Here is a 26,204-nt window from a genome sequence, read left to right as displayed (position 1 = left end):
TTGCCGCAACCCGGGATCGAACCAGGGACCTTTAGATCTTCAGTCTAACGCTCTCCCAACTGAGCTATTCCGGCACAAAAAGCTAGTAAAAATGTTTGAAAAAAAAATGTTTTATCAAACTATGAAACGGGACACATCAGAGAGTTGAGTCACCGTGTCATAAGTAATTTTTGACAACTCAGACAAAATGCTATCTCAACACACTGGCAGATAACTTAAGTGGTACCTTAGCTTGCATCAGTGACCTTGAGCTTGGTGACCGGTAGGGATGTAACGATTAATCGTAAGGCAGTTAAAAATCGATTCATAGGTATCACAATGGATATCGATTTTCTGAAAATTAAATCGCAGTCCTTTTTTTAACCAGCAGAGGGCGCTATCCACAAGTGTAGGCGGCGGGCGGAGTCTGCTAATACTTTCTTTCTGGCTGCCTTCTACTCTTAAATATGTTAATAAATGATTCATTGCCCCTTTAGCACCGAAAGAATATCTGTAGTATTACTTGAATATCTGTAAAAGTCACGTTTTTCTATTAGCTCCGTCTGCTAGCATAGCTTCTCTTCTTCACTGCAAGAATTTCTGCATGCCAACCGACCACTGGGTTACCAGCGCCCTCTGCTGGTCCAAACAAATATGGCGTATATCAGTGTAATCACGGTTTTTTTTTTTTTTAAAGTCCAATTGCTAAGGCACAAAATACATTTTCAGTTGCACTTTTCAAAAGAAAAAGAACTGTTATGCAGTTTTGCATTGTTTATTATAGAACCAGAATTTAAATTAATAGGCTTCATTTTCATTTGTATTATTCCTTTATTTAATTCATTCAAGATTTATTTTTAGTTAATATGCATTGTTTTGAATAGTTTATCAAGGGATTCTTTTGACAATGAAATATAAAAGGAAAATAATACAGTATTTTATAGTTTTTTTCCCAAAAAAAAATTTGTCTACAGTCCCATTTTTGTAAAATAAATCGTGAGAGAATCGTATCGTGGACCCAGTATCGTGAATCGAATCGTATCGGGAGTTGAGTGAATCGTTTCATCTCTAGTGACCGGTGGTGGCTAATGTATTTTACTTTTGCTGAGTCATTAGCAGAATTCCATAACAATATACCCAAACAAATTCATACATCTGCCGCAGCCCAGGATCTAACCAGGGAGCCTTTGATCTTTAGTCTAAAGCTTTCCCAACTGCGCTATTCCAGCACAAAAATGTAAAAATAAAAATAAAAAATGTTGTATTAACTATAAGATGGCACACCACAAATAGATTATTCAGTGTCATGAGTAATTTTTAAGAACTCAGACAAAACGCAACTCACTGGCTAGATTGCTTCAGTGGTTCCTTGGCTAGCATCAGTGACCGTGAGCTTGGTTACTAGTGCAAGTGAATGTATTTTACTTTTGCTGAGTCATCAGTCATCTTTTGCAGAAAATAATGGCATATTTGCCACAACCCGGGATCGAACCAGGGACCTTTAGATCTTCAGTCTAACGCTCTCCCAACTGAGCTATTCCGGCATGAAAGGCCAGTAAAAATGTTTGAAAAAAAAATGTTTTATTAAACTATGAAAAGGGACACATCAGAGAGTTGAGTCACCGTGTCATAAGTAATTGTTGAAAACTCAGACAAAATGCTATCTCAACACACTGGCTAGATTACTTAAGTGGTACCTTAGCTTGCATCAGTGACCTTGAGCTTGGTGACTGGTGGTAGCTAACGAATTTTACTTTTGCTGAGTCATTAGCAGAATTCCATAACAATATACCCAAACAAATTCATACATCTGCCGCAGCCCAGGATCTAACCAGGGAGCCTTTGATCTTTAGTCTAAAGCTCTCCCAACTGAGCTATTCCAGCAAAAAAAATCTAAAAAAAAAAAAAAATGAAAAAATAAAAATAAAAAATGTTGTAATTACTATAAGATGGCACACCACAAATAGATTATTCAGTGTCATGAGTAATTTTTAACAACTCAGACGAAATGCAACTCAACTCACTGGCGAGATAGTTTCAGTGGTTCCTTGGCTAGCATCAGTGACCGTGAGCTTGGTTACTAATGCGAGTGAATGTATTTTACTTTTGCTGAGTCCTCAGTCAGCTTTTGCAGAAAATAATGGAGTATTTGCCGCAACCCGGGATCGAACCAGGGACCTTTAGATCTTCAGTCTAACGCTCTCCCAACTGAGCTATTCCGGCACAAAAAGCTAGTAAAAATGTTTGAAAAAAAAAATGTTTTATCAAACTATGAAACGGGACACATCAGAGAGTTGAGTCACCGTGTCATAAGTAACTGTTGAAAGCTCGAGACAAAATGCTATCTCAACACACTGGCAAGATAACTTAAGTGGTACCTTAGCTTGCATCAGTGACCTTGAGCTTGGTGACCGGTAGGGATGTAACGATTAATCGGAATGCAGTTAAAAATCGATTCATAGGTATCACAACGGATATCGATTTTCTGAAAATTGAATCGCAGTACTTTTTTTAACCAGCAGAGGGCGCTATCCACAAGTGTAGGCGGCGGGCGGAGTCTGCTAATACTTTCTTTCTGGCTGCCTTCTACTCTTAAATATGTTAATAAATGATTCATTGCCCCTTTAGCACCGAAAGAATATCTGTAGTATTACTCGAATATCTGTAAAAATCACGTTTTTCTATTAGCTCCGTCTGCTAGCATAGCTTCTCTTCTTCACTGCAAGAATTTCTGCATGCCAACCGACCACTGGGTTACCAGCGCCCTCTGCTGGTCCAAACAAATATGGCGTAAATCAGTGTAATCACGGTTTTTTTTTTTTTAAAGTCCAATTGTTAAGGCACAAAATACATTTTCAGTTGCACTTTTCAAAAGAAAAAGAACTATTATGCAGTTTTGCATTGTTTATTATAGAACCAGAATTTAAATTAATAGGCTTCATTTTCATTTGTATTATTCCTTTATTTATTTCATTCAAGATTTATTTTTAGTTAAATTGCATTGTTTTGAATAGTTTATCAAGGGATTCTTTTGACAATGAAATATAAAAGGAAAATAATACAGTATTTTATAGTTTTTTTCCCAAAAAAAAATTTGTCTACAGTCCCATTTTTGTAAAATAAATCGTGAGAGAATCGTATCGTGGACCCAGTATCGTGAATCGAATCATATCGGGAGTTGAGTGAATCGTTACATCTCTAGTGACCGGTGGTGGCTAATGTATTTTACTTTTGCTGAGTCATTAGCAGAATTCCATAACAATATACCCAAACAAATTCATACATCTGCCGCAGCCCAGGATCTAACCAGGGAGCCTTTGATCTTTAGTCTAAAGCTCTCCCAACTGAGCTATTCCAGCACAAAAATGTAAAAATAAAAATAAAAAATGTTGTAATTACTATAAGATGTCACACCACAAATAGACTACTCACTCTGTCATGAGTAATTCTTAAGAACTCAGACGAAATGCAACTTAACTCACTGGCTAGATAGTTTCAGTGGTTCCTTGGCTAGCATCAGTGACCGTGAGCTTGGTTACTAAAGCGAGTGAATGTATTTTACTTTTGCTGAGTCATCAGTCATCTTTTGCAGAAAATGGTGGCGTATTTGCCGCAACCTGGGATCGAACCAGGGACCTTTAGATCTTCAGTCTAACGTTCTCCCAACTGAGCTATTCCGGCACAAAAAGCCAGTAAAAATGTTTGAAAAAAAATGTTTTATCAAACTATGAAACGGGACACATCAGAGAGTTGAGTCACCGTGTCATAAGTAATTCTTGAAAACTCAGACAAAATGCTTTCTCAACACACTGGCAAGATAACTTAAGTGGTACCTTAGCTTGCATCAGTGACCTTGAGCTTGTTGACCGGTGGTGGCTAATGTATTTTACTTTTGCTGAGTCATTAACAGAATTCCATAACAATATACCCAAACAAATTCATACATCTGCTGCAACCCAGGATCTAACCAGGGAGCCTTTGATCTTTAGTCTAAGGCTCTCCCAACAGAGCTATTCCAGCACAAAAATCTAAAAAAAAAAAAAAATGAAAAAATAAAAATAAAAAATGTTGTATTAACTATAAGATGGCACACCACAAATAGATTATTCAGTGTCATGAGTAATTTTTAAGAACTCAGACGAAACGCAACTCACTGGCTAGACTGCTTCAGTGATTCCTTGGCTAGCATCAGTGACCGTGAGCTTGGTTACTAATGCTAGCTAATGCATTTTGCTTTTGCTGAGTCATCAGCACAACTCTTTTGCAGAAAATGATGGCGTATTTGCCACAACCCGGGATCGAACCAGTGACCTTTAGATCTTTAGTCTAACGCTCTCCCAACTGAGCTATTCCGGCACAAAAAGCTAGTAAAAATGTTTGAAAAAAAAATGTTTTATCAAACTATGAAACGGGACACATCAGAGAGTTGAGTCACCGTGTCATAAGTAATTCTTGAAAACTCAGACAAAATGCTATCTCAACACACTGGCTAGATAGCTTAAGTCGTACCTTAGCTTGCATCAGTGACCTTGAGCTTGTTGACCGGTGGTAGCTAATTTATTTTACTTTTGCTGAGTCACCAAAAGAATTCCATAACAATATACCCAAACAATTTCATACATCTGCCGTGGCCCAGGATCTAACCAGGGAGCCTTTGATCTTTAGTCTCAGGCTCTCCCAACAGAGCTATTCCAGCACAAAAATCTAAAAAAAAAAAAAGGAAAACATAAAAAATGTTGTATTAACTATAAGATGGCACACCACAAATAGATTATTCAGTGTCATGAGTAATTTTTAAGAACTCAGACGAAACGCAACTCACTGGCTAGATTGCTTCAGTGGTTCCTTGGCTAGCATCAGTGACCGTGAGCTTGGTTACTAATGCTAGCTGATGCATTTTGCTTTTGCTGAGTCATCAGCACAACTCTTTTGCAGCAATCGATGGCGTATTTGCCGCAACCCGGGATCGAACCAGGGACCTTTAGTCTAACACTCTCCCAACAGAGGTATTCCAGCACAAAAATGTAAAATAAAAAATGTTGTAACAAACTATAAAATGGCACACCACAAATTGATTATTCACTGTGTCATGAGTAATTTTTAAGAACTCAGATGAAACGCAACTCAACTCACTGGCTGGATTGCTTCAGTGGTTCCTTGGCTAGCATCAGTGACCGTGAGCTTGGTTACTAATGCTAGCTAATGTATTTTACTTTTGCCAAAATGCTATCTCAACACACTGGCTAGATACGTTAAGTGGTACCTTTGCTTGCATCAGTGACCTTGAGCTCGTTGACCGGTGGTAGCTAATTTATTTTACTTTTGCTGAGTCACCAAAAGAATTCCATAACAATATACCCAAACAAATTCATACATCTGCCGCAGCCCAGGATCTAACCAGGGAGCCTTTGATCTTTAGTCTAAAGCTCTCCCAACTGAGCTATTCCAGCACAAAAATGTAAAAATAAAAATAAAAAATGTTGTAGTTACTATAAGATGTCACACCACAAATAGACTATTCACTGTGTCATGAGTAATTTCTTAAGAACTCAGACAAAATGCAACTCAACTCACTGGCTAGATAGTTTCAGTGGTTCCTTGGCTAGCATCAGTGACCGTGAGCTTGGTTACTAATGCGAGTGAATGTATTTTACTTTTGCTGAGTCATCAGTCATCTTTTGCAGAAAATAATGGCATATTTGCCACAACCCGGGATCGAACCAGGGACCTTTAGATCTTCAGTCTAACGCTCTCCCAACTGAGCTATTCCGGCATGAAAGGCCAGTAAAAATGTTTGAAAAAAAATGTTTTATTAAACTATGAAAAGGGACACATCAGAGAGTTGAGTCACCGTGTCATAAGTAATTGTTGAAAACTCAGACAAAATGCTATCTCAACACACTGGCAAGATAACTTAAGTGGTACCTTAGCTTGCATCAGTGACCTTGAGCTTGGTGACAAGTGGTAGCTAACGAATTTTACTTTTGCTGAGTCACCCAAAGAATTCCATAACAATATACCCAAACAAATTCATACATCTGCCGCAGCCCAGGATCTAACCAGGGAGCCTTTGATCTTTAGTCTAAAGCTCTCCCGACTGAGCTATTCCAGCACAAAAATCTAAAAAAAAAAAAAAATGAAAAAATAAAAATAAAAAATGTTGTATTAACTATAAGATGGCACACCACAAATAGATTATTCAGTGTCATGAGTAATTTTTAAGAACTCAGACGAAACGCAACTCACTGGCCAGATTGCTTCAGTGGTTCCTTGGCTAGCATCAGTGACCGTGAGCTTGGTTACTAATGCTAGCTAATGCATTTTGCTTTTGCTGAGTCATCAGCACAACTCTTTTGCAGAAAATGATGGCGTATTTGCCGCAACCCGGGATCGAACCAGAGACATTTAGATCTTCAGTCTAACGCTCTCCCAACTGAGCTATTCCGGCACGAAAAGCCATTAAAAATGTTTGAAAAAAAATGTTTTATCAAACTATGAAACGGGACACATCAGAGAGTTGAGTCACCGTGTCATAAGTAATTTTTGAAAACTCAGACAAAATGCTATCTCAACACACTGGCTAGATAGCTTAAGTCGTACCTTAGCTTGCATCAGTGACCTTGAGCTCGTTGACCGGTGGTAGCTAATTTATTTTACTTTTGCTGAGTCACCAAAAGAATTCCATGACAATATACCCAAACAATTTCATACATCTGCCGTAGCCCAGGATCTAACCAGGGAGCCTTTGATCTTTAGTCTAAAGCTCCCCCAACAGAGCTATTCCAGCACAAAAATTAAAAAAAAAAAAAAATGCAAAAAAAAAAAAAAAAAATGTAATAATTATAAGATGGCACAACACAAATAGATTATTCAGTGTCATGAGTAATTTTTAAGAACTCAGACGAAATGCAACTCAACTCACTGGCGAGATTGCATCAGTGGTTCCTTGGCTAGCATCAGTTCCCGTGAGCTTGGTTACTAAAGCTTGCTAATGCATTTTACTTTTGCCAAAATGCTATCTCAACACACTGGCTAGATAACTTAAGTGGTACCTTAGCTTGCATCAGTGACCTTGAGCTTGGTGACTGGTGGTAGCTAACGAATTTTACTTTTGGTGAGTCACCAAAAGAATTCCATAACAATATACCCAAACAAATTCATACATCTGCCGCAGCCCAGGATCTAACCATGGAGCCTTTGATCTTTAGTCTAAAGCTCTCCCAACTGAGCTATTCCAGCACAAAAATGTAAAAATAAAAATAAAAAATGTTGTAATTACTATAAGATGTCACACCACAAATAGACTATTCACTGTCATGAGTAATTTTTAAGAACTCAGACGAAATGCAACTCAACTCACTGGCTAGATAGTTTCAGTGGTTCCTTGGCTAGCATCAGTGACCGTGAGCTTGGTTACTAATGCGAGTGAATGTATTTTACTTTTGCTGAGTCATCAGCACAACTCTTTCGCAGAAAACAAGAGCATATCTGCCGCAACCCAGGATCGAACCAGGGACCTTTAGATCTTCAGTCTCAAGCTCTCCCAACTGAGCTATTCTGGCACAAATGGCAAAAAAAAATGTTTGAAAAAAAATGTTTTATTAAACCATGAAAAGGCAAGGCAAGGCAAATTTTTTTGTATAGCGCATTTCATACTCAAGGCAACTCAATGTGCTTTACATGATAAAACATTCAATTGTTTAAAATCAATAAGAACATTTAAAATCATCAGTAAAATCAATTAAAATCTCAAGTAAAATCAATTAAAATCATCAGTAAAATCAAGGTAACTATAAAAATCAGAACAAAAACAATAGGTTTCCCAGCGCATATATGCATACGAGGTTCCCAGGACCAGCGGGCTTGGCTCCTTAATTACACCACAGTTGTAATGAATGATCAATTACACAATTACAATTTTAATTGACCCCAACCCTGTCTGGAGTAGAATGGGGTTTACCCTGAACATGAAGCCAGTCTGTCCCAGGACAACAAACAGAAACAGGCAATCTTTCACACACGTACACGCATTCACTCCTGTATGTTTTTTATGTGTGTCTTTGTGTGTGTGCTTAGACCGTAATGACATCCAGCATGCCGGGGTGCAGTACATTCTGGACTCAGTGGTGGATCAGCTGCTGAAGAATCCAGACCGTAGGTTCATCTACGTGGAGACGGCCTTTTTCTACCGCTGGTGGAAGCAGCAGAGCTCTAGCATGAGGCAGACGGTCAAACAGCTGGTTAACGAAGGTGTGACAGTACACGGTACAACTGTACCACAGCTTTGATACCATCACACCAACACCTGCTCCTCCCTGCCCACAGGTCGTCTGGAATTCGTGAACGGGGGCTGGTGCATGAGCGACGAGGCCACCACTCACTACAGCGCTGTCATTGACCAGATGACCATGGGCCTCAGGTTCCTCAACGACACCTTTGGGCCTTGTGGACGTCCTCGTGTCGCCTGGCACATCGACCCCTTTGGCCACACCCGGGAACACGCCTCCATGTTCGCTCAGGTATGGGTCCCGTCAAGAAGTGTGTCCTTCCCCACAAACGTCATTCTACCAGTAATGGTGATTCAAGCCCGGCAACTGGCAGAGGTGGCAAAAGTACCGAGAGGATGTTCAGGTTTTAGTGGAAAAGATGAAACCATAATCGAGCCCTGTGGACATTGTTCCTACTACCTTGCTCTTAAAGGTTTTTGATGTTGTCGGTCCCTGGGTGGTAAAATATATAAACCTTTCACTGGCTCGGTCCCCAGCTTCTGTAAACATGCTGGAATGAATCCCATTCTTAAAAAGCCTGATCTTGATCCCGGGGAACCTATAAATTACCGGCCCATATATAAACTTCCCTTCATGTCTAAAATGATGGAAAAAGTGGTTGCTAAGCAGGTAGCCTCTTTCTTGGAACAGCATGTTTTTTATGATGAATATCAATCTGGCTTTAGGTCAAACCACTCCACTGAAACTGCTCTTGTGAAAGTTTGCAGTGACATGATGATGGCCGCTGACTCTGGTCGCTACACAGTTTTGGTTTTACACGATCATCTACCTGACGCTGTAGATCATGGTTTAATCGAATTATCTTCATATAAATTCTAACAAAACGAAAACTGTGATCATCGCTCTTTTAAGAATCACCTGAAGACTTCACTTTCCAGAAAAGCTTTTGGTTAAATTGATTTTTTTTTTTTTTTTTTTTTTTAGACATTTTTATCCTCAATCTGTGATTTTCCAGTCATTTGTGTTTATATTGTTTTGTGTGTTCTTGTCATTTTGTGTGTTTTTCTGTCATTTTCTGAATTTTCTTTCTTAATTTGTGCATTTTTGGAGTTATTTTGTGAATTTTTGTTCTTGTTTTGTCTATTTTCTGTCTTTATGTGTAATTTTATTCAAATTGTATCTGTCTTTGGAGTCACTTTTTTTATTGCTTTGTAGATGGGATTTGATGGCTTCTTCTTTGGACGGCTGGACTACCAGGACCGAGCTCGCAGGATGAGGAGCAAAGAGCAGGAGCTTCTGTGGAGAGCCTCAGACAGCCTCACCCCCCCGATGGCTGACCTCTTTACAGGTGTGTGCGTGTGCGCGCGCCATTAGATCAGTGGTTTCTCAGTGTAGGAAACTAAACCCCCAAGTTGATCTGGACTTAGAACATTTGGCTTCACCAGTCCGTGGAGTCAGAGAGTCTATCGCCTACTGTGAAGTGCAAACATTCCCCCAGGGGGGTCTTCTCCCCTTCCTGCCGAACAAAGCACAGGAGAATCCAAGGACAGTCTTCCTCCTGTTATCACCTCCCTGCAACATTTAGGATCGAAAGAAGAACACCCCTCTTCTCCCCCTTTTTAAACAGATACTGTGGGATGCTGTAAGTTCAAAGAACGGTCCCAATGCCCTCTGACCCCCTGTGGTGAGATGTCACAGAAGGACGCTTACCAGGCCCTTATCTGAAGATGTCTCCCAGTGAAGAAGAGAGAACAAAGAAATTGTCTTATGTTTGAAAAATCACAAATGAAAACATTTTTGGAATGATTTCTACAGAAATTGAAATTGCAAATATTGTCTGTTCAATCACACTCGTTTCATGTAATGCAATAACCAACAGAATGCTATTTTAAAGTGTTTATCATGTAAAAGTGCTTAAAAATACCAGAAAACATCACAAAAGTTAGTTTGAGGTATTTACTGCGACCATATAGTTAAGAGGAGGCATAACATGATTTTTGACATTTATGTTTATGAGTAATTACAAGTAAAGCTCATTAACCAGTTTCTAAAGTGTTCCTAGGATGTTTTCCAGTCATGTTTGGTATCAAACTCTTTCATTATAGATGATATTTCAGGATATGATGTTGAAAAGATGTTTTGAAATATGTGGAATTACTTATTAGGCATTCTTTTATGTTTAGAATCATCCTTTGTTGTCTGTCACTCCATTCACACACACACACCCAAGACACACCCACAAGCTGAAAGAAGGGACAGTGACCAATCACCGACATGATCACAGAATGATCACCCTAGATGCCTCCTCCAAAAGGCGTCGCCAAACTTCCTTTAAAAAAAGACGCGCGACCAGAAACTACAGTTTTGGACGCGGGCGTCACCCGTGCTCACCCGTGTTCCCTCATATTTCCAATCTTTTCATCTTTTTATTTTATTTTTAGTTGAAACAGATTTTGGAAACAACAGCTGCTTGGTTCGAACGAATCCAGCCTCTAGTGATGTGCGTAACAGCCGACAGAAGCCCGGCCTGCGACCCATTGGGGTGAGCCACGAGCCATTCTCTAAGCCAGCTGCGAAGGCCAGAAACCGCCTGGATCGGCTGAAGGGGCTAAATTCTGTGAAACATAACAGAATCCAACGGTGGCACGTCCTGCGGCATTGCTTCAACAGCACCTCCAGGTCCAACCCTGACACCGGCTTCAAGGTACCTGGATGAACATTCATTAGCAACTTCAACCACAATAGATCACATACATATTTCCATAACTACAAACTCACACACACTCACAACATGTTCCACACACAGTTCATCTCATTCATGTTTGTTCGTCTCCCCTGTTCGTCTCCCTCTCTTTGTTATGAGCTCTCTTTATTTTATTCTTTGATTTTATGATCCTATTATTCGAATATGTATCCTGCATTTTTATTCAATATTTAGTAGACTAGCATTCTCCTAGATTAGTGATTTCACTTTATTACATATAATCCTCACTTTATTAGCCTAGAAATGCATTTTATCATGATTTAATTATCCCATTTCAATTGATATTTTGACTGTGTTAATTGTTAACTTGTGAATAAAAGGTTAAACATAATCTTTGATTCCTCTGATTCATTAAAGCTGTGATTATGGTGTAGATGTTGCTGTTAGAATTCACTTTTCCCTGGTTTCACTTTGATGAGTTTAGTCTAAAAACTTAGACATATTTCTCCTGTTAAAAGGAGTGGCACCCCGCAGATTTGAAGTAATATTAATAATCATAATTAATATTCTTAGTTATATAACCCATTAATAATAACTCATCTCCTCCTACATCAGCCTGCGACCAACAAAATAAAGGATTCAGAGACCGGGGACCCCACTGTAGCTGAAGGTGGTTGAACACAGACATGAACATTGAAGAACAGTCATGTGGAGACAGGGCCATCTGTAAGGGGGAATAAAGGGGAGAGATTTTTGTGGTCCATCCATAAAGTCAGCAAAATGATGGTCCATTGTTCTATGAATCTGTGAGAACCACATTTATTTATTTATCTGAGTAATATCCACTGTTCCCCAGGAAGTTTATTATTATTTGGACCATAGTATATAGTCATCTTCAACATGTAAATCCTTGTTTTAATCAGAAATAAAATGTGTTAAAAGTGACCAAAGGTGGTGAAATGGGATTTTCAAAACCAGTCAATATTAGCTTAAAAGTGTCAGAAATGGGGGAATAGGGGTAATGTAATTTAAAAAGTAGGAACAATTAGTTTAAATTGTCAAGTAATGGGCATGACAAATTGTGAATGTGGTTAAATTGGCAAAAATAGGCATAAAATATAGTGAAAAGAGGTTATAAGTGACAATTTGTCAACATATGAGACATTAGGTGGGAAAAGTGGTGGAAAGGGTTTATAAGTTCCGAAAATGTCTTGAAAGTGGAAGAAAATTGCTGAACAAGCATGGGAATTTGATGGCAAAAATGCATTAAAAGGATTACAAATATGGCTAGAAAAAATACTGAAAATAAGTTAGAATATTACAAGTTTGATTTAGTTGCAGAAAAAAGGTCAAATTGGGCTCAAACAAGCAAAAAAATTGCTCAAATTGTTAAAGAAAATACTTCTAGTTTCTTGAAGGCATCTGGCAACCCCCTCCCGGTGTCTTGCGACCCCAAATGGGGTCCTGACTCCAAGGTTGAGAACCCCTGCATTAGATGACAGGAATGAAATGTACTCCCTCCTCCACACACAGGGATCCTGCCCAATGGGTACAACCCTCCTGATGGATTCTGCTGGGATCATGTGACGACCCACCAATCAGGGATGACCCCGATCTGGAAGATTACAATGTTGATGATGTGGTGCAGCGCTTCGTCAACATAGCTATTGCTCAGGTAAGACTGAACTCCAACAGGAGAGGGTAAAAATAGAAGAAATTGGTGGAAATAGGGAAGATAAAAAAACAAAAAAAGACTTGTTACCATACAATCAAAAATGGTCAGTCTTGACAAAACTAAAAACAAAATCCAATAATTTAGAAAATACAAACCAAGAAACCTCAAACAGTTAAAAGCAAACAAGTTGTAGTGTAAAATAATAATAAACCAAAACAACCCACAGAAGTGTAAAGAGTACCTGATACAGTACTGTATCTCCTACTGAAGTAGAAGTACTGTTACTTGATTGAAATTGTACTCAAGTACAAGTAAGTCATGCATAAAATACTTAAGAGCAAGTAAAAAGTAGCTTAATTAAATGGTACTCAAAGTAAAATTTACTAGTTACTTTAACCCCCTACATTTATTTTTGGGAATAAATCTTGACACGGTTCCCTTGCATACAGTAAACATCTCATGTATAAATTTGTAAAGGAAGAGACAAAATGTTGCACAATTGGAACTTAACTTATTTTCCACAAAGGCATCTGTATAAAACAAAAGCTTTTTCAAAATGTACAATTCTTCTTTAACTAAAATAACACCAATGCATTCAATTCAAAATGAAAATAATTCTCAGGCTCTAAGAGCAAGGAGGAGCGATTCAAGTAGAGAAATGGAGGGGTGGGGAGGAGTTGATTACTGTAAAGTGAGAGTGAGATGTGAAGTTGTAGGCGTGAAGCTTAACTATCATGGTGGTGGCTGTGGGCAGAGGGAAGGAGTGAGTGGTAATACCTGAAACAGGTATTTGGGATCAGCGTGTCTAGAGTTAAGCCCACTACAAGTTTTATCCCACAGTCCAAGGCATGCTAGCGCATCGTAGACCGATGTATGTGCAAGATACTGCCACTGTAAACCCAAGCGCTGCCCCGGACTCGAGGACGCAGCCAGAATAGCAGAAAGAGCGTGGGCCAGGGAGCCCAGGCAACACACCCCCAGCCGAGCAGCCCCCCAGACGCCCCCACATACACACCCGAGAAAGCACCTAGAAGCCGAGGAGCCGACGCACTCCGTCCCCAACCCCAAAGCCCCCCACCCCCGCACCCAATCCCCCGATGGGAGGGCCCAGAGAGCCCCCCGCCCGAGACCCCAGCTGAGGGGCAAAGGCCCACGCCCAGCAGACGGCCAGAGCCACGACTAACGGGCAGCCGGCAGGCACCCGTCAGTGGGCCCAGAGCCAGCAGGGACCGGACCCCAGGCCAGAACGACCCGGAATAGAATAGAAGCAGCACCGGGAGCAGCACGCCCGAGGACAACGACCACACCCCCGGCAGCCGGGAACCCCCAAGGGCGAGACCCCGGGCGAAGCCCACTAGAGAGCACCCAACCCCCACACCGGCGAGGCGGGCCGCCCCAGGCCGCACACACCGAGGACAGCCCCCAAGGCGACCAGGAGACGAGACAAGGACCAAGCCACACCCATAGGGAAGAGGCACCCCCACTCCCCGCCGGGCTGACACTGCCCGGAGAGACCCCGCAAAGAGAGCCCCCAGCAGCACCCCCCCATGCCTCCCGAGACCTACCGCTCCACAATGCCCGACCACACCATCCTGATATATTTGCATTCTACACGGTGGCCCAGCCATCAACAGAGGGATCAGGCCCCCACCCGCCCAAATATGTGATCCTACCCACCTTCCTGTTATGGTGTTATACTTCCCTATCCCCTGTGTGAATGTGTGTGTTTAGTGACTGTATGATGTGCAATATATGTGTATGTGGTGCAAATAGATCCGGAGGGTGGAAGTGGTAGTCGCACCCTCCGGGGGTGGTGTGTTAAAGTGCGATTAAAATTGGAGGGATTGGTAGGGCAGTTTGAGGTGGGAATGCCACCCCCGCGCCACTACTCAGTAGCACAGGCGCAGCGGCCCACGGCAGCACCCCCGCCACCCAGCGATCCAGGATGTAGGTGTCGCCCCCGAGCAGTAGCCACCCCCACCCCAGACCCCCCCGGCCAGGAGCCACAAACCCCACCACCCCAGGCACCCCGACGGGCCCACCCCCAAGCTAACCAACCCGACGCAGCCCCGCCCGTCCCCCAGGCGTAAGCCACAGCCCCCCATGACGAGTACCCCGGGCCGACAGGAGCCCCCCAACGCCCAACCCAGCAGGAGAGCAGGCGCCAGAGCAAAGGAAAAGGAGGAGGGGAGAACGGGACGGGGGACAGAGAGCAAGGGGAAAGAGCGGCAGAAAAACACGCAGGCCCCCAGTCCCACAGGCCTCCCAGACGTGTACGGAGGGGGCAGGAGAGCAAAATTCAAACAGCCCAGGGTCCGGAGGACATCCAGAAGGAACGCACACCCGCGAAGAGACACCCAGGCCACCCACCCAAGCCACCCCACAAGCCCAGGGAGATCCAGGTCTACAGTTTGATTAGTGTGTTAGTTAAGAGTGGTTCTGGCAGTTCGCTTGCAGGCTAGATCATTAGGCCAAGAAATCGACATTAAATGCAGTTAAAAAAGGAGTCCAGCGCTCCTCAAAGCAGGTTGTTTTATTTTCTCTGAGAGCTGACATCTTTTCCATGGAAATATATTCTATGAGGAGATTTTGCCATTGGTTTATGTTTAAGGATTTTTTGTCTTTCCAATTCACTAATATTGTTTTTTTTTGCTATGGTGAGTGTCGCGAGGATGGATTGTGATTGGTTTGCTGGAAGATCAAGCTTCGTCAGGTCTCCTATCAGACATAGATCTGGAGAGAGAGGAATCCTGCAGTCCAAAATGGAGGACAGTTTTTTAGTAATTAGAGACCAGAACTGGGGAACAGAGCTATAAGGCATGTAAATAAGAATCAATAGTTCCCTCGGTGCACTGAGAGCAGATGTCTGTTGGGGAGAAGCCCATTTTATACATTTTCTGTTGGGTAATGTGAGATCTGTGGAGGACTTTGTATTGAATTAGCTGTAGGTTTGTGTTTTTTGTCATCCTTAAAGTATTACAACAAATTTCTTCCCAGAAATCGGTGTTCGTGTAGATTGAAGTTTCAGCCTCCCATTCAGCGATTGGTAAGTGATTAGAGTTAGTGTTCGAGAGTGCTCTGTATATTTTTGAGAGTTTTTTTGATTTTGTTGAGATTTTCTTCATATATATAGCCAGTTCTGGAGGTTGTAAGGTAATTGGATCTACAGAAGTGTTTTTCTTGATTGTTTCTGTTACTTGTAAGTACTGTAAAAAATTACTTTTATTCATAATGAATGTTTGGGTTAGATTGTTATATATCATGAGCTTGTTATTTTCAAAGAGGTCTTGGAGATGAGTGATTCCACTTTCTTCCCATGTCTTCAGATAGAGCAGTGTTGTTTTAATTCTAAAGTCAGGGTTGTGCCAGATTGGAGACAACATGCTAGTTTTTAATTGAATATTCGTAATGTCCAAAGCTTTCCACCACGCAGTCAGGGTGGAGGCAATCAGTAGGTTTTTAAAACAGTTGTGACATTTGAGGGTTGCAGTGATAAAAGGAAGATCAGAGAGTTTAATATGTATGCAATCTAGCTGTTCTATTTCTTATTCTTTTAGTATTGTTTTGGTTTTAGCCATTCTGTTAAGTATAATTTTTGGTTTGCTAAGTAATAATGCATGAAATTAGGGGCTTCTGAACCACCCTCACTTTTATTTTTTTGGAGGGTTGAATGACTTATTTAAGGTTTTTTATTCCTCACATGGAATTTTGTAATTGCAGAATCTAATCTTTGGAACCATTGCGTTGGTGGTTTCAGCGGGATCATAGAGAACAGAGAGAACAGCTATTCTGCCAAGGAGTGAGATGGGGAGATTGTTCCATCTTCGCAGATCATCTGTGACTTTATCCAACAGCGGATCCAGGTTCAGTTTAAGTAATTCATTTAAGTTTGGTGATATATTTAAGGGGTATTGTGGGATTTGGCTTACTGGGTTCCATTAATTTTTTGTTAAAGGGAGGATTGATGATTTTGACCCGTTAATGGAATAGTCTGATAGTTTAGAGAAGCTGTTTATTAGTTTAAATACTTCTTCTAATGAGGATTGGGGTTCTTCCAAATAGAGTAATATATCATCCGCATAAAGATTTATTTTGTTTTCTGAGATGGATGAGTGGATTCCTTAAATAACAGAGTTTTGACGTACAGCTGCTGCGAGAGGTTCAACGAATATTGCAAAAAGCAAAGGTGAGAGTGAGCAACCTTGTCTGGTTCCCCTCTGTAGTGTGTAGCTTTGGGATGTTATTTTGTTTGTGGTTACTGAGGCCTTAGGTTTCGTGTACAGGGTGGAGATCCATTGTATGAATGATTCTCCAAAGCCAAATTTGCCAAGGACAGCAAGAAGGAATTAAGTTTAATGCGGATTAAGTGTTTACAAGGTCAGGTTAAAGAGGAATTAACTTTTATTCTGCTTTAAAAAAGGAATTAAAGCTCCCATGTAAACATGGCCAATGATGGACTCAATGAGTGCCTGTTGGCTCCATCCAATGACAAATTTGCATGACTGACAAATTCTATTCACTGTATCATGTGGCATGTTGTCATTGTGATCATAACACTGCCTCAGTCAGTTAAACCGAAAGCGACATGACTTGGTATGTTTTCCTGGGGCAGCATGTTCTTTTAAGGAAAAGATAAGCTTTCTTTACTTGCTTTAATGTCCTTCTCTTCTACGAGGTGTGACTTTTTAAGCTCATCCCATCTCAGAAACGTAAATGAGTCACTTTGTATTTGACTCCCAGGCTATACAAGTGCAACTCTAACTTTTAAGGGCCTATAACTATCACTTATGACGTACTACATCTTGACTAGTGAAAATTTTAATCAATTCACTGAATCAAGTAAAGCCAAACTATCATCTATAAATTGAATTCTCTAGCAGAACAGTACAGTAAGAACAGGACTTATGCCGCAAGATTACCCATTACCTCATCTCCATAATTGTCAGAGTAGTTCTTACTTTGTTGCGCTCATTCTAAGGACACAACAAAACTTGATTTAATCATTTCATTCATCTTTTACACTCACTTCATCATGTACAGCTTGGGAGTCTAACTAAGTTTAGTTATAGGGCCTTGTAAGCGCTAGTAAAATAATGGCATAATAATGTTGTTGTCCTTTGTTGTAGTGCAAATAAGTCAAAGTATAAATGTTTACATTTATTGAATTATATATTTGCCAGACGTATGAAGTTACAGTACAACAAGAGCCAATCAGAGAGAGGAGGTCATGTCTAATAGTAAATTCTTTTTTAATAATGTGTTAACAACTTTTTCCAGTAACTTTACTTTGCTCTCCATGTTTCAACTGTCAACTGCCAGTCTTCTTCAGGAGTAAATTTCCCGAAAAAAGTTGTCCGAATAAATGAAACCTTAACATATTATTCAAGAAGAAGACAAAAAGAACTTGCTGGAATTGTTACGCAGAAGTCAAGGAAACATCAAAGTGATCAGAGGATGCCTCTGAGTGAGACTGGAGGTTTACAGTCGAAACATGTCAGTAGATCAAAGTACATTTCCTGAAAAAAGTCTAAATAAATAAAACATTAACATATACGTCTAATGGTGTTGTTGTTTGTTGTTAATTACTTGACCCTAAGAAGAACGAAGATACTTAATCTGAGCATCTATGGACATATTTAAGGCCCACACTCAAGAGTTTTTTTTTTTTTAAATCCAAAAGTGATTTGCGTCATATAAACATCAGTCTAATGCTGTCAATATAAAGTCTGGTTAGCCAAACAATAGATGCTCTGAACAATGCATTTATTACTTTTTTAATGTCTAAATATACCTCATGACGCTCAAATGCTACAACGAGTGACAGAAATATGTTGTTTTTCTTCTTAATAATAGAAGTGTTGGTTTTTTGGCAAATAAAACTGTTTGTTTTGACAAATGCAGCTGAGTTCGTAAACTTATACTTCTTATTTTTATTTGTGTATTGTTAAACATGTTGAACAGCTCATTGTTCATTCTGTGAATAATGGTGATTTGGTTGGTTTGATGTGGTTGTATTAAATGCAAACTTAATGTAATGGTAGTTCTTGAAACACTACACAGTGTTATACAAATGTATTATAAACATGTAACAGATAGTGCATCAGTGTTTTCTTATTTGCAGTTATGATGATGATTATGTTGGAGATTTTTAATTCATTTACTGTAAGTGTGCATGAGAGAATAGATCAGAAAAATGTATATTTCAACAATATTAACATTTTTATTTCAACAAATGTAATTTAAACAAATACATATAAGCCAGAGGTTTATCAATCAGTCGGTTAGAGATGAGCCAGTTTGTGTTATTCTGTATGAAACCTCAGGAAGTAGATGCTGGTGAATGTGAAACAGAGGTGGGTGATAAACCCATGTCCTGTTTGCATCCTTGAACCCTGCAGCTCCCTTTCTATTCATCCATTACCATCCAGTAAGTCATCTGGGATTGGAATGGGTGTAGTAGGTTCTCTTCTCCTTCTGAGATAATCCAGCAGATCCTCCCTATTTTTTTAATTGTACTCTCTCACCACAGCGAGGTGGGGGGAGCGTGGAGTGGCGGGGGAGATTTTTACACCAGCCAGGGATGACGCTGTAGCTCCACCAATTGTGGTCGCTGCTTTGGGGAGATGGTCAAGCACTGGTTCATGAAGTCGTTGCATTCATGAGACAGACAGTCAAAGGGGGGGTTTGGTCCTTCCATGTATTTTCTGGTTTCAAATGCTTCTTCAGCGTAGAGGTCACGCAGCAGGGCCCCTATTTGCCACACTGTTGTTGGTTCTGCGTAGTACTGTCTCTGCAAAAGCTTCTCTGGTGGTGCAAAGTCAAAAGTGCCAGAAAACCGCGTGTATGGCTCATTTTTTATGATATCGCCACAGCCAAAGTCAATGATCTTTACAGAGAGGTTTCCTTGGTCCAGGTAAACCAGGACGTTCTCTGCCTTTATGTCCCGGTGAAAAATCCCATTCTCATGCATTAGCACTGCAGCATCTACAAGTTGTTTAAATATGCTCTTGACCTCGTGCTCCGGGATACGTCCCTCTCTGAGGATATTGAAGTTGTGCATGTCCATTGATTTCAAGGGTAACTCCATAACTATCAGGATTTCTGTTCTTAGCTGATAGAGATCCAATAAGCCGATGACCCCTTGGTTTGCCACACTGCCATCGTAGAGGAGGCCGGCTGCCTGGGCCATGAGGGCCACTTCGGTTACTGCCTTGTACTCATAACCTTGGCGTTTCACCAACATGTATCGGACCAAGCCTTTTGGAATATGCTTTATTGCCACGGGTTTTGAGTCGGAACGACGTATTCCTGACATGACGGATCCGAAGCCTCCTTTGCCAATCTTTTTGAATTCACAATATTTTGCTTTAAATTCCTTTTTTCTTTTTTTAATGATGTTATGGCATGTGTGGTATTCCTCACAGCACACCAAGGAACCAATGCTTCGGAGTTTCTTTTTTTGGACTGACCTTTTTCTGGCTTTGAGGATTTTTCTTGTTTTCCTCACCTCATGATCTCTGCTGTCCAAGCAGCTCTGTTTGCTTGGCCTTTCATCCTCCAGCTCGTCCTCAGCCTTCCTTTTCCTACTGTTCATGATTCCAAACAGCACTTCTTTTGCCTTTCTTTCCTCCTTCAGTGGGATGGATCCTTTGTGGTTCTCCTCAGCCATCATGTGATGCACACGTCTGAAACACTTCTTCACTTTGGAATTCATCATTTGCAAAGTTGTACTGTCAAGATGAAAGTCACTCTACCACAGGGTGAATGTGTAGAAAGAATGTTTTGATGATTGCCATGGAGATGAAAGAACCTATTCTACACATGCGCTTTCATGTTCTGTTCTTTATATTTTAATGACAACATTGCTGTCCCAAGGCCGAAAAACACAGTTTATTAAACTTTGTACACTATAAATGCACAGTTTTTACATTTTTTACACGGGCCTATATACTGCACATGAACACAAAACTTAAACAATAAGTATGGAATCAACTCATTGAACTTACAGGCCACTGATCAGTATACATTAGTCTTCATTCAGTCTTCATAATAGAGGTAAAGGTTACATTATCCAACAGTTAATTCTAACCAAGTAATTTGATTGGATAAGAGACGTTCCATGGGTGCGTCAACTTTCTAATAATGTTAGTCAACTTTCAGTTAGGAAATGTTCATGTGTTGCCTAGCAACAGCCTTGTCTCCCTTCCAGTTGTGGACCTATTTGTTTTTGTGGAGCCAAATAAATGATTAAATAAAAATAACAACAATTTCTTGTCGTTTAATACTGTTGAATAATAAAATGCACTTTTAGAACTGTTGCGTAAGAGTAATATCACACGGGAGGAAGTGATGCTGTGCTGATATTTGACAGCTTCCTACGTTGCTCACTGTTCATTCTCACGACAATAAGTCAATAAAGTTGAATCAAGTCGAGTAAAACTGATGGAAACGGCATGAGAGTAAGAGTCAGAGGAGAGACAGAGATAGACAGAAGCAGCATGTATGAATGTGGGTGTAAAACTGCATTTGGTATACAGAAATGCACAGATATTCTCATATCTGGGAAAAAGACACAGTGAAAGACAAAAAGCAATATTGTTGGTTTTTAAATGTTTTATTATAATTTTGTGATATTTGACATCCTGTAATAACAAAGGAATGAAAACCAAATAGAAACATATAAACTGACACGAAAATGGATACACTCTGAAACAGAACTGGGAAAATTTTTGAAGCTGAAAAGTCTCTACATAAGTGAGTGATAATCTGCATGTGTATCATGTCAGTGAGGTATGAAGGTTCCTGTGAGTGTAGTGGATAGTGTGATTGTGTTGATAGTGATTATCAGGGTTTCAGAGTCTTTGATTAGTTTTCAGAAGCTGTTGAAGAAAATCCATCAAATATTGGCCTAAAAGCTGTTTGTATTCCTCCCTCACAGGTTGTTGACCAGGTTACTGTGTGAGGGGATTTTCTTTCTCCTAATACCAGGGCTTCAAATTAACATTTTAGATCACCAGCCAGCATGGCTAGTAGATTCTTAAAGTTACCAGCCAACCAGATTTTCCACCAGCCTCATTTTTTCCCCAACAAAAATAAACTACATTATGAGTGCCACACAATAGATTTAAGCATTGTTTTTTATTTTAGTTGATTGCAGAAATACATTAAAATGGTAAAAATATAAACATTTAATTTAAAAAACAATGTTGTAACAATGCCTAAAATATGCAATATGGAACTTTGGGTCAGAGAAGTAAACCTTTTATAAAGTATTCTCTCAAACAAAAATACAATTAAAATGTAGTTATAAGTTGTACTGTGAGGAAACAAAATACTAATAAAAAATAAAACTATAATTAAACAAAAATGTATGTCAAAAATAAAAATATAATTTAAAATGAGTAAGATACAATTAAACGGTAGATATCAGTTCATGTCATATAAAGATGTAAGAGCAGCATTGTCACCCAATTTCCCCTCAGGGATCAATGATTCACTGACACACGCACACACACACAAAACATTTACTTGTCCGCCAATAGCAAACAGAGCCCATTTTCTGTCTGTTTATGTCTCACTCATCCTCACAGTCCACTGTGTACAAAACCACATCATCATGACCATGGGCTCAGACTTCCAGTATGAAAACGCCAACCTGTGATACAACAACCTGGACAAACTGATCCACTACGTCAACGCCCAGCAGGCCACGGGCATCAAAGTTAATGTTCTTTACTCCACGCCATCCTGCTACCTCCAAGAGCTGCACCGTGCTAACCTCACCTGGTAAAAGGAGTTTCAGGAATGCTTTTAGAAATGTTTTTTCACCTGTGACTGATGTACATGATGTCCTCTTGTGTCCAGGCCTTTGAAAACTGATGACTTCTTCCCCTATGCAGACAATGCTCACGACTTTTGGACTGGGTACTTTACCAGTCGGCCTGCACTGAAACGCTATGAGAGGGTTAGCAACAGCAACCTTCAGGTAAATCTGACCTTCACTCATTTACAGCATGGAAAAATGAATTCATTTCTGACTTAAAAAAAATCTAATTTTATCACAGCGAGGGCCACAAAAATGTGATCGTTTCTGAATTGAGGGCCTCATCATCAACATTTATGTCGGCATTTAAAATATTGACCAATCTGAATGTTAATGGTTTTGTCATGATTTTTGTATTTGTGTTGTCATTTTGTATTTTTTTCTATTTTATGTTTGTAGTGTAGTTTTGTGTGCTTTTGGAGTTATTTTGTTTTAGTTTTTCATCATTCATTTTGGTGTATTTTTGGTCATTTTGTGTAATTTCAGTGTATTTTTTGAAGTAATTCTGTGTATTTCTGTCCTTTTGAGTGTTTCTGTAATTAGTGTTTTTTTTTTCATTTGATGTTTATTTCTGTCACTTTTGCAAAGGCAACTAATTGCCTTTGAACTCCTTCATATTAATACATAAAAAGGTCTCGGATAAGGATTTTTCCTTCCAAAATATTAAATATGGTTGTTTAAGTTTTATCAATAAACAAATAACATTTCCTGTAAGAATCTCCTCTATGCAGGATTGTCACTCTTTAACAGAGGAAGGTATGTGATACAATGAAAACTGACTATTTGCTGTACGAGGGCTCAGTATTTAAAAATATTCAACCACTTTGGTCAAAAATGTACTATTTTTAACTCAATTTCTGTTGAATGTCCAGTATCAATTATACAATATAAATGGTGGCTCACAGAAGTACCACAATTGCAGCCATGTACATATCATATCTCTTGTTTCCATTGCCTGAGTGCATAAGTACCATTTGTGCAGTTCTTAATCACACAATATATGCTGACATAATGATTTAAGTTGTTTTAAGGTTTAATAAAAGCCTTCAGTCACAATGTAAACAGTGTGTTTAGTTGTAGTAACCTCGGACTATAAGGCTCACCGGATTATAAGGTGCACTATCAATGAATGGACCTGACTGGGTCTATTTTCATACATAAGGCGCACCGGACTATAATGTTATCATTATTATTATTATTATTATTATTATTATTATTATTATTATTATTATTATTATTATTATTATTATTTTTATTAAGACGCATTAAGCGAAATAAAATAGTCAGATAAGTCAAACTTTATTCAACTCATTAACAATAACTCTCTACATTGTTCAGGTTTAACACATAAAATATAGAACTTCACATTCACTTTTTCAGTTCAGTATGTTGAAGCACAGTACTGGTACATATCACTCCATGAGGCGCCTGACTACGGTAGCCCTGAAGTGCCAAAAATTCATGAAGCAGTGCAGCTTCATAGTTTACCAAAGTTGTACTAAAACATTTTTACATATTAATTTCATACATAAGGTGCACCTGATTTTAAGGCGCACTGTCGATTTTTGAGAAAATTAAAGGATTTTAAGTGCGGCTTATAGTTGGAAAAATACGGTAAATTTTACACATGCATAGTTGAAATGTTGTAAAGGTCTAGTCTGCAGCTCTGCTATCTTTTCTCACTCTCTCTTTTTTTTTTTTTTACCAGACGTGTAACCAACTGGAAGTACTTGGTGGTTCAGCTTCCAGGAAGGGGCCCTTCAGAGTGGGGGACAGCCACACCATGAGTGAGTCTTTTATTAACTGACTCCCAACGTCCATATTGATGGATAGGATTGAGTGAATTCCCAATCCAATTGAAAATCAGTCCTCTATCTTTGCTGTATTTGCATAAAATGAATTGGGTTCCTTGGGTCATCGCCTTGTGTTAAAGCAGGGGTCACCAACATGGTGCCCGTGGGCACCAGATAACCTCAAAGTCACAGGGATAAATACAGGTGACAGATGTAGTCAAAGCTTTAATAGAGTATATGCTGCACTTGTCACATTTTTGTATTACCTTTAAATTAAATTTCACTGAGACATTGAGGCCAATCTCTTTAAGTGTTGCAGATATTTGTGATAAGATGTTTTTAAAAAAACGCAAAGTGGATTTTTCTAAAATATTATGTGTGTGTGTTCAGAGAATGCCATGGCTGTGGCTCAGCACCACGATTCAGTGTCAGGCACTGAGAAGCAACATGTGGCTAACGACTATGCTAGGAGGCTAGCTAACGGCTTGCTATGGTTCCATCTCATGTATAAACTTCAAAAGAAAAAAATCTTTCCACAAAGGAATCTGTATAAAATAAAAGGTTTGTCAAAATGAAGCATTATTTTAAAAATAAAATACCACCAATTAATTCAATTCAAAATAATTATCAGGCTCTAAGTATAGTTACATTTATGAACTCTAAAACAGTGCCATGTGGGGAACAACATTATAGGTAGAAAAGACCACCTGAACCCAAGAAAGTGGCTGGAAGTTGATCAGAAATGGCACGACTAAGAACATATGGATTATGTACAATGTGCCTTCATGAATTATAAAGACCATGAAACGGAAATTAAAAAAATAATCACAAAAAAGAATTATTTACTCAGTAACGGTTGGGTGTAGAAATGTAATCAAGTACTTAACTTCTTTTAAAAACGTACTTAAGTACAAGTAATGGGAATGCATAGAAGATTGTTTTTATTGACATAGTTTGAAAAGTTTGGTGCATTGCATTGTGGGTCCTAGAGTCCCGTAAACAGATACATAGAAGTGTTTTTACTTCATTCTTACTGTGATTTCTTGTCTTTGCCCCAAAAGAAACTTTGCCAAAGTTGCAGCAAAACAATGGAAGATGTTTATTTTGGGGCTGACTTGATAAGATCTGAATGTGGCTGAACTGAAAGGTGATATCTAGGGATGTCCCGATACAATTTTTTCATTTCCGATTAGATATTAATATTGCAACCTTGCATATCGACCGACAGGGGCGTTTGTAGACGCTCTGGGGGCCCGAGGCAAGAAGGACTATGGGGCCTCTCGGCCCCAGAATGATGATGAATGAAGTCCAGGACAACGGATCAGTAAAGAATACTTTATTAAATAATGAACATATAAAATAAATAATAATTAAAAACTAAATGCAAAATTTACACACAATATATACAGTAAATGCCAGAAAAACAAACACTGAAATGTGCAAAATTTTAAGTATTATAAAAATGCAACCAAGCAAAAAAACTACAAAAAACAAGGAATTGAAGTGGAAAGTAAGAGTACACTAACCTTGAACATTGAATTTTCTAACCATGTCTCATTGTCATTTTGTAATTTTCTTTGGTGAATCTCCGAGGTGGGTTTTCTAAACTTTTGGGAAGTCCGTGTCTGTTATTTGGAGTGGATCTTTTCTCACAATTTGACACCGAGCATTGTCATGGATGGCTTTCGGCCACAGCGCTGGGTCATCTGATATTATTTGATTTGAGTACCTTCTGTTCTGGTGATGTGGTGTCATGGGGGTGGTGAGGAGGTGGTGATGGAATGCTGTGCTGCCATGCTGCTGCTGCTGCATGAAGGTACTATCATGTCCTACTCTTCTTCTTCAAGACCCCCCTCATGATCTGAGGTTGATATTGCTAGAAAGAAAATAGTATAAAAAGCAATTGTTTAAGACAAATATTTGTGTTGTCATATTAAATCAGATAGCTCCCATGATATATTTTAAACTTTAAAAAAGTTAAACTAAGTAAGTTCCTACTTTC

The 26,204-nt window shown here is 39.5% G+C and overlaps 1 protein-coding gene, 1 long non-coding RNA gene, 8 other non-coding genes and 1 pseudogene across 10 annotated transcripts in view; 2 read left to right on the top strand and 9 right to left on the bottom strand.

Annotated features, from left to right (window-relative positions):
* The window catches only part of LOC114461138 (lysosomal alpha-mannosidase-like), a 34,489-nt gene extending 20,643 nt beyond the window's left edge, over nucleotides 1-13,846 (top strand). Inside the window, exons 2-6 of the mRNA XM_028443033.1 lie at nucleotides 8,056-8,229; nucleotides 8,305-8,498; nucleotides 9,423-9,555; nucleotides 12,445-12,553; nucleotides 13,657-13,846. Of these exons, the coding sequence (XP_028298834.1) occupies nucleotides 8,056-8,229; nucleotides 8,305-8,498; nucleotides 9,423-9,555; nucleotides 12,445-12,553; nucleotides 13,657-13,846 (800 nt within the window). The remainder of the gene's footprint in view (nucleotides 1-8,055; nucleotides 8,230-8,304; nucleotides 8,499-9,422; nucleotides 9,556-12,444; nucleotides 12,554-13,656) is intronic.
* On the bottom strand, nucleotides 2-74 carry trnaf-gaa (transfer RNA phenylalanine (anticodon GAA)). The gene has a single exon. It is a non-coding gene; the product is annotated as a tRNA-Phe (tRNA).
* trnaf-gaa (transfer RNA phenylalanine (anticodon GAA)) lies at nucleotides 1,451-1,523 on the bottom strand. Its single transcript has one exon. It is a non-coding gene; the product is annotated as a tRNA-Phe (tRNA).
* Nucleotides 2,130-2,202, bottom strand: trnaf-gaa (transfer RNA phenylalanine (anticodon GAA)). Its single transcript has one exon. It is a non-coding gene; the product is annotated as a tRNA-Phe (tRNA).
* trnaf-gaa (transfer RNA phenylalanine (anticodon GAA)) lies at nucleotides 3,588-3,660 on the bottom strand. Its single transcript has one exon. It is a non-coding gene; the product is annotated as a tRNA-Phe (tRNA).
* On the bottom strand, nucleotides 4,263-4,335 carry trnaf-aaa (transfer RNA phenylalanine (anticodon AAA)). The gene has a single exon. It is a non-coding gene; the product is annotated as a tRNA-Phe (tRNA).
* On the bottom strand, nucleotides 5,680-5,752 carry trnaf-gaa (transfer RNA phenylalanine (anticodon GAA)). Its single transcript has one exon. It is a non-coding gene; the product is annotated as a tRNA-Phe (tRNA).
* trnaf-gaa (transfer RNA phenylalanine (anticodon GAA)) lies at nucleotides 6,355-6,427 on the bottom strand. The gene has a single exon. It is a non-coding gene; the product is annotated as a tRNA-Phe (tRNA).
* Nucleotides 7,469-7,541, bottom strand: trnaf-gaa (transfer RNA phenylalanine (anticodon GAA)). Its single transcript has one exon. It is a non-coding gene; the product is annotated as a tRNA-Phe (tRNA).
* Nucleotides 13,847-19,151: 5,305 nt separating the features above from the next.
* LOC114466092 (serine/threonine-protein kinase pim-2-like) lies at nucleotides 19,152-24,707 on the bottom strand (annotated as a pseudogene).
* On the top strand, nucleotides 22,188-24,641 carry LOC114461974 (uncharacterized). The gene is made up of 4 exons (XR_003673902.1): nucleotides 22,188-22,372; nucleotides 22,451-22,571; nucleotides 24,118-24,196; nucleotides 24,593-24,641. It is a non-coding gene; the product is annotated as an uncharacterized LOC114461974 (long non-coding RNA).
* Nucleotides 24,708-26,204: the final 1,497 nt, after the last annotated feature.

Source organism: Gouania willdenowi, chromosome 1 (assembly GCF_900634775.1).
Source record: "Gouania willdenowi chromosome 1, fGouWil2.1, whole genome shotgun sequence".
In the NCBI taxonomy this organism is placed as follows: Eukaryota; Metazoa; Chordata; class Actinopteri; order Blenniiformes; family Gobiesocidae; genus Gouania; species Gouania willdenowi.
The sequence above is the reverse complement of the archived record's forward strand: the minus strand, read 5'-3'. Positions and strand labels throughout refer to the sequence as shown.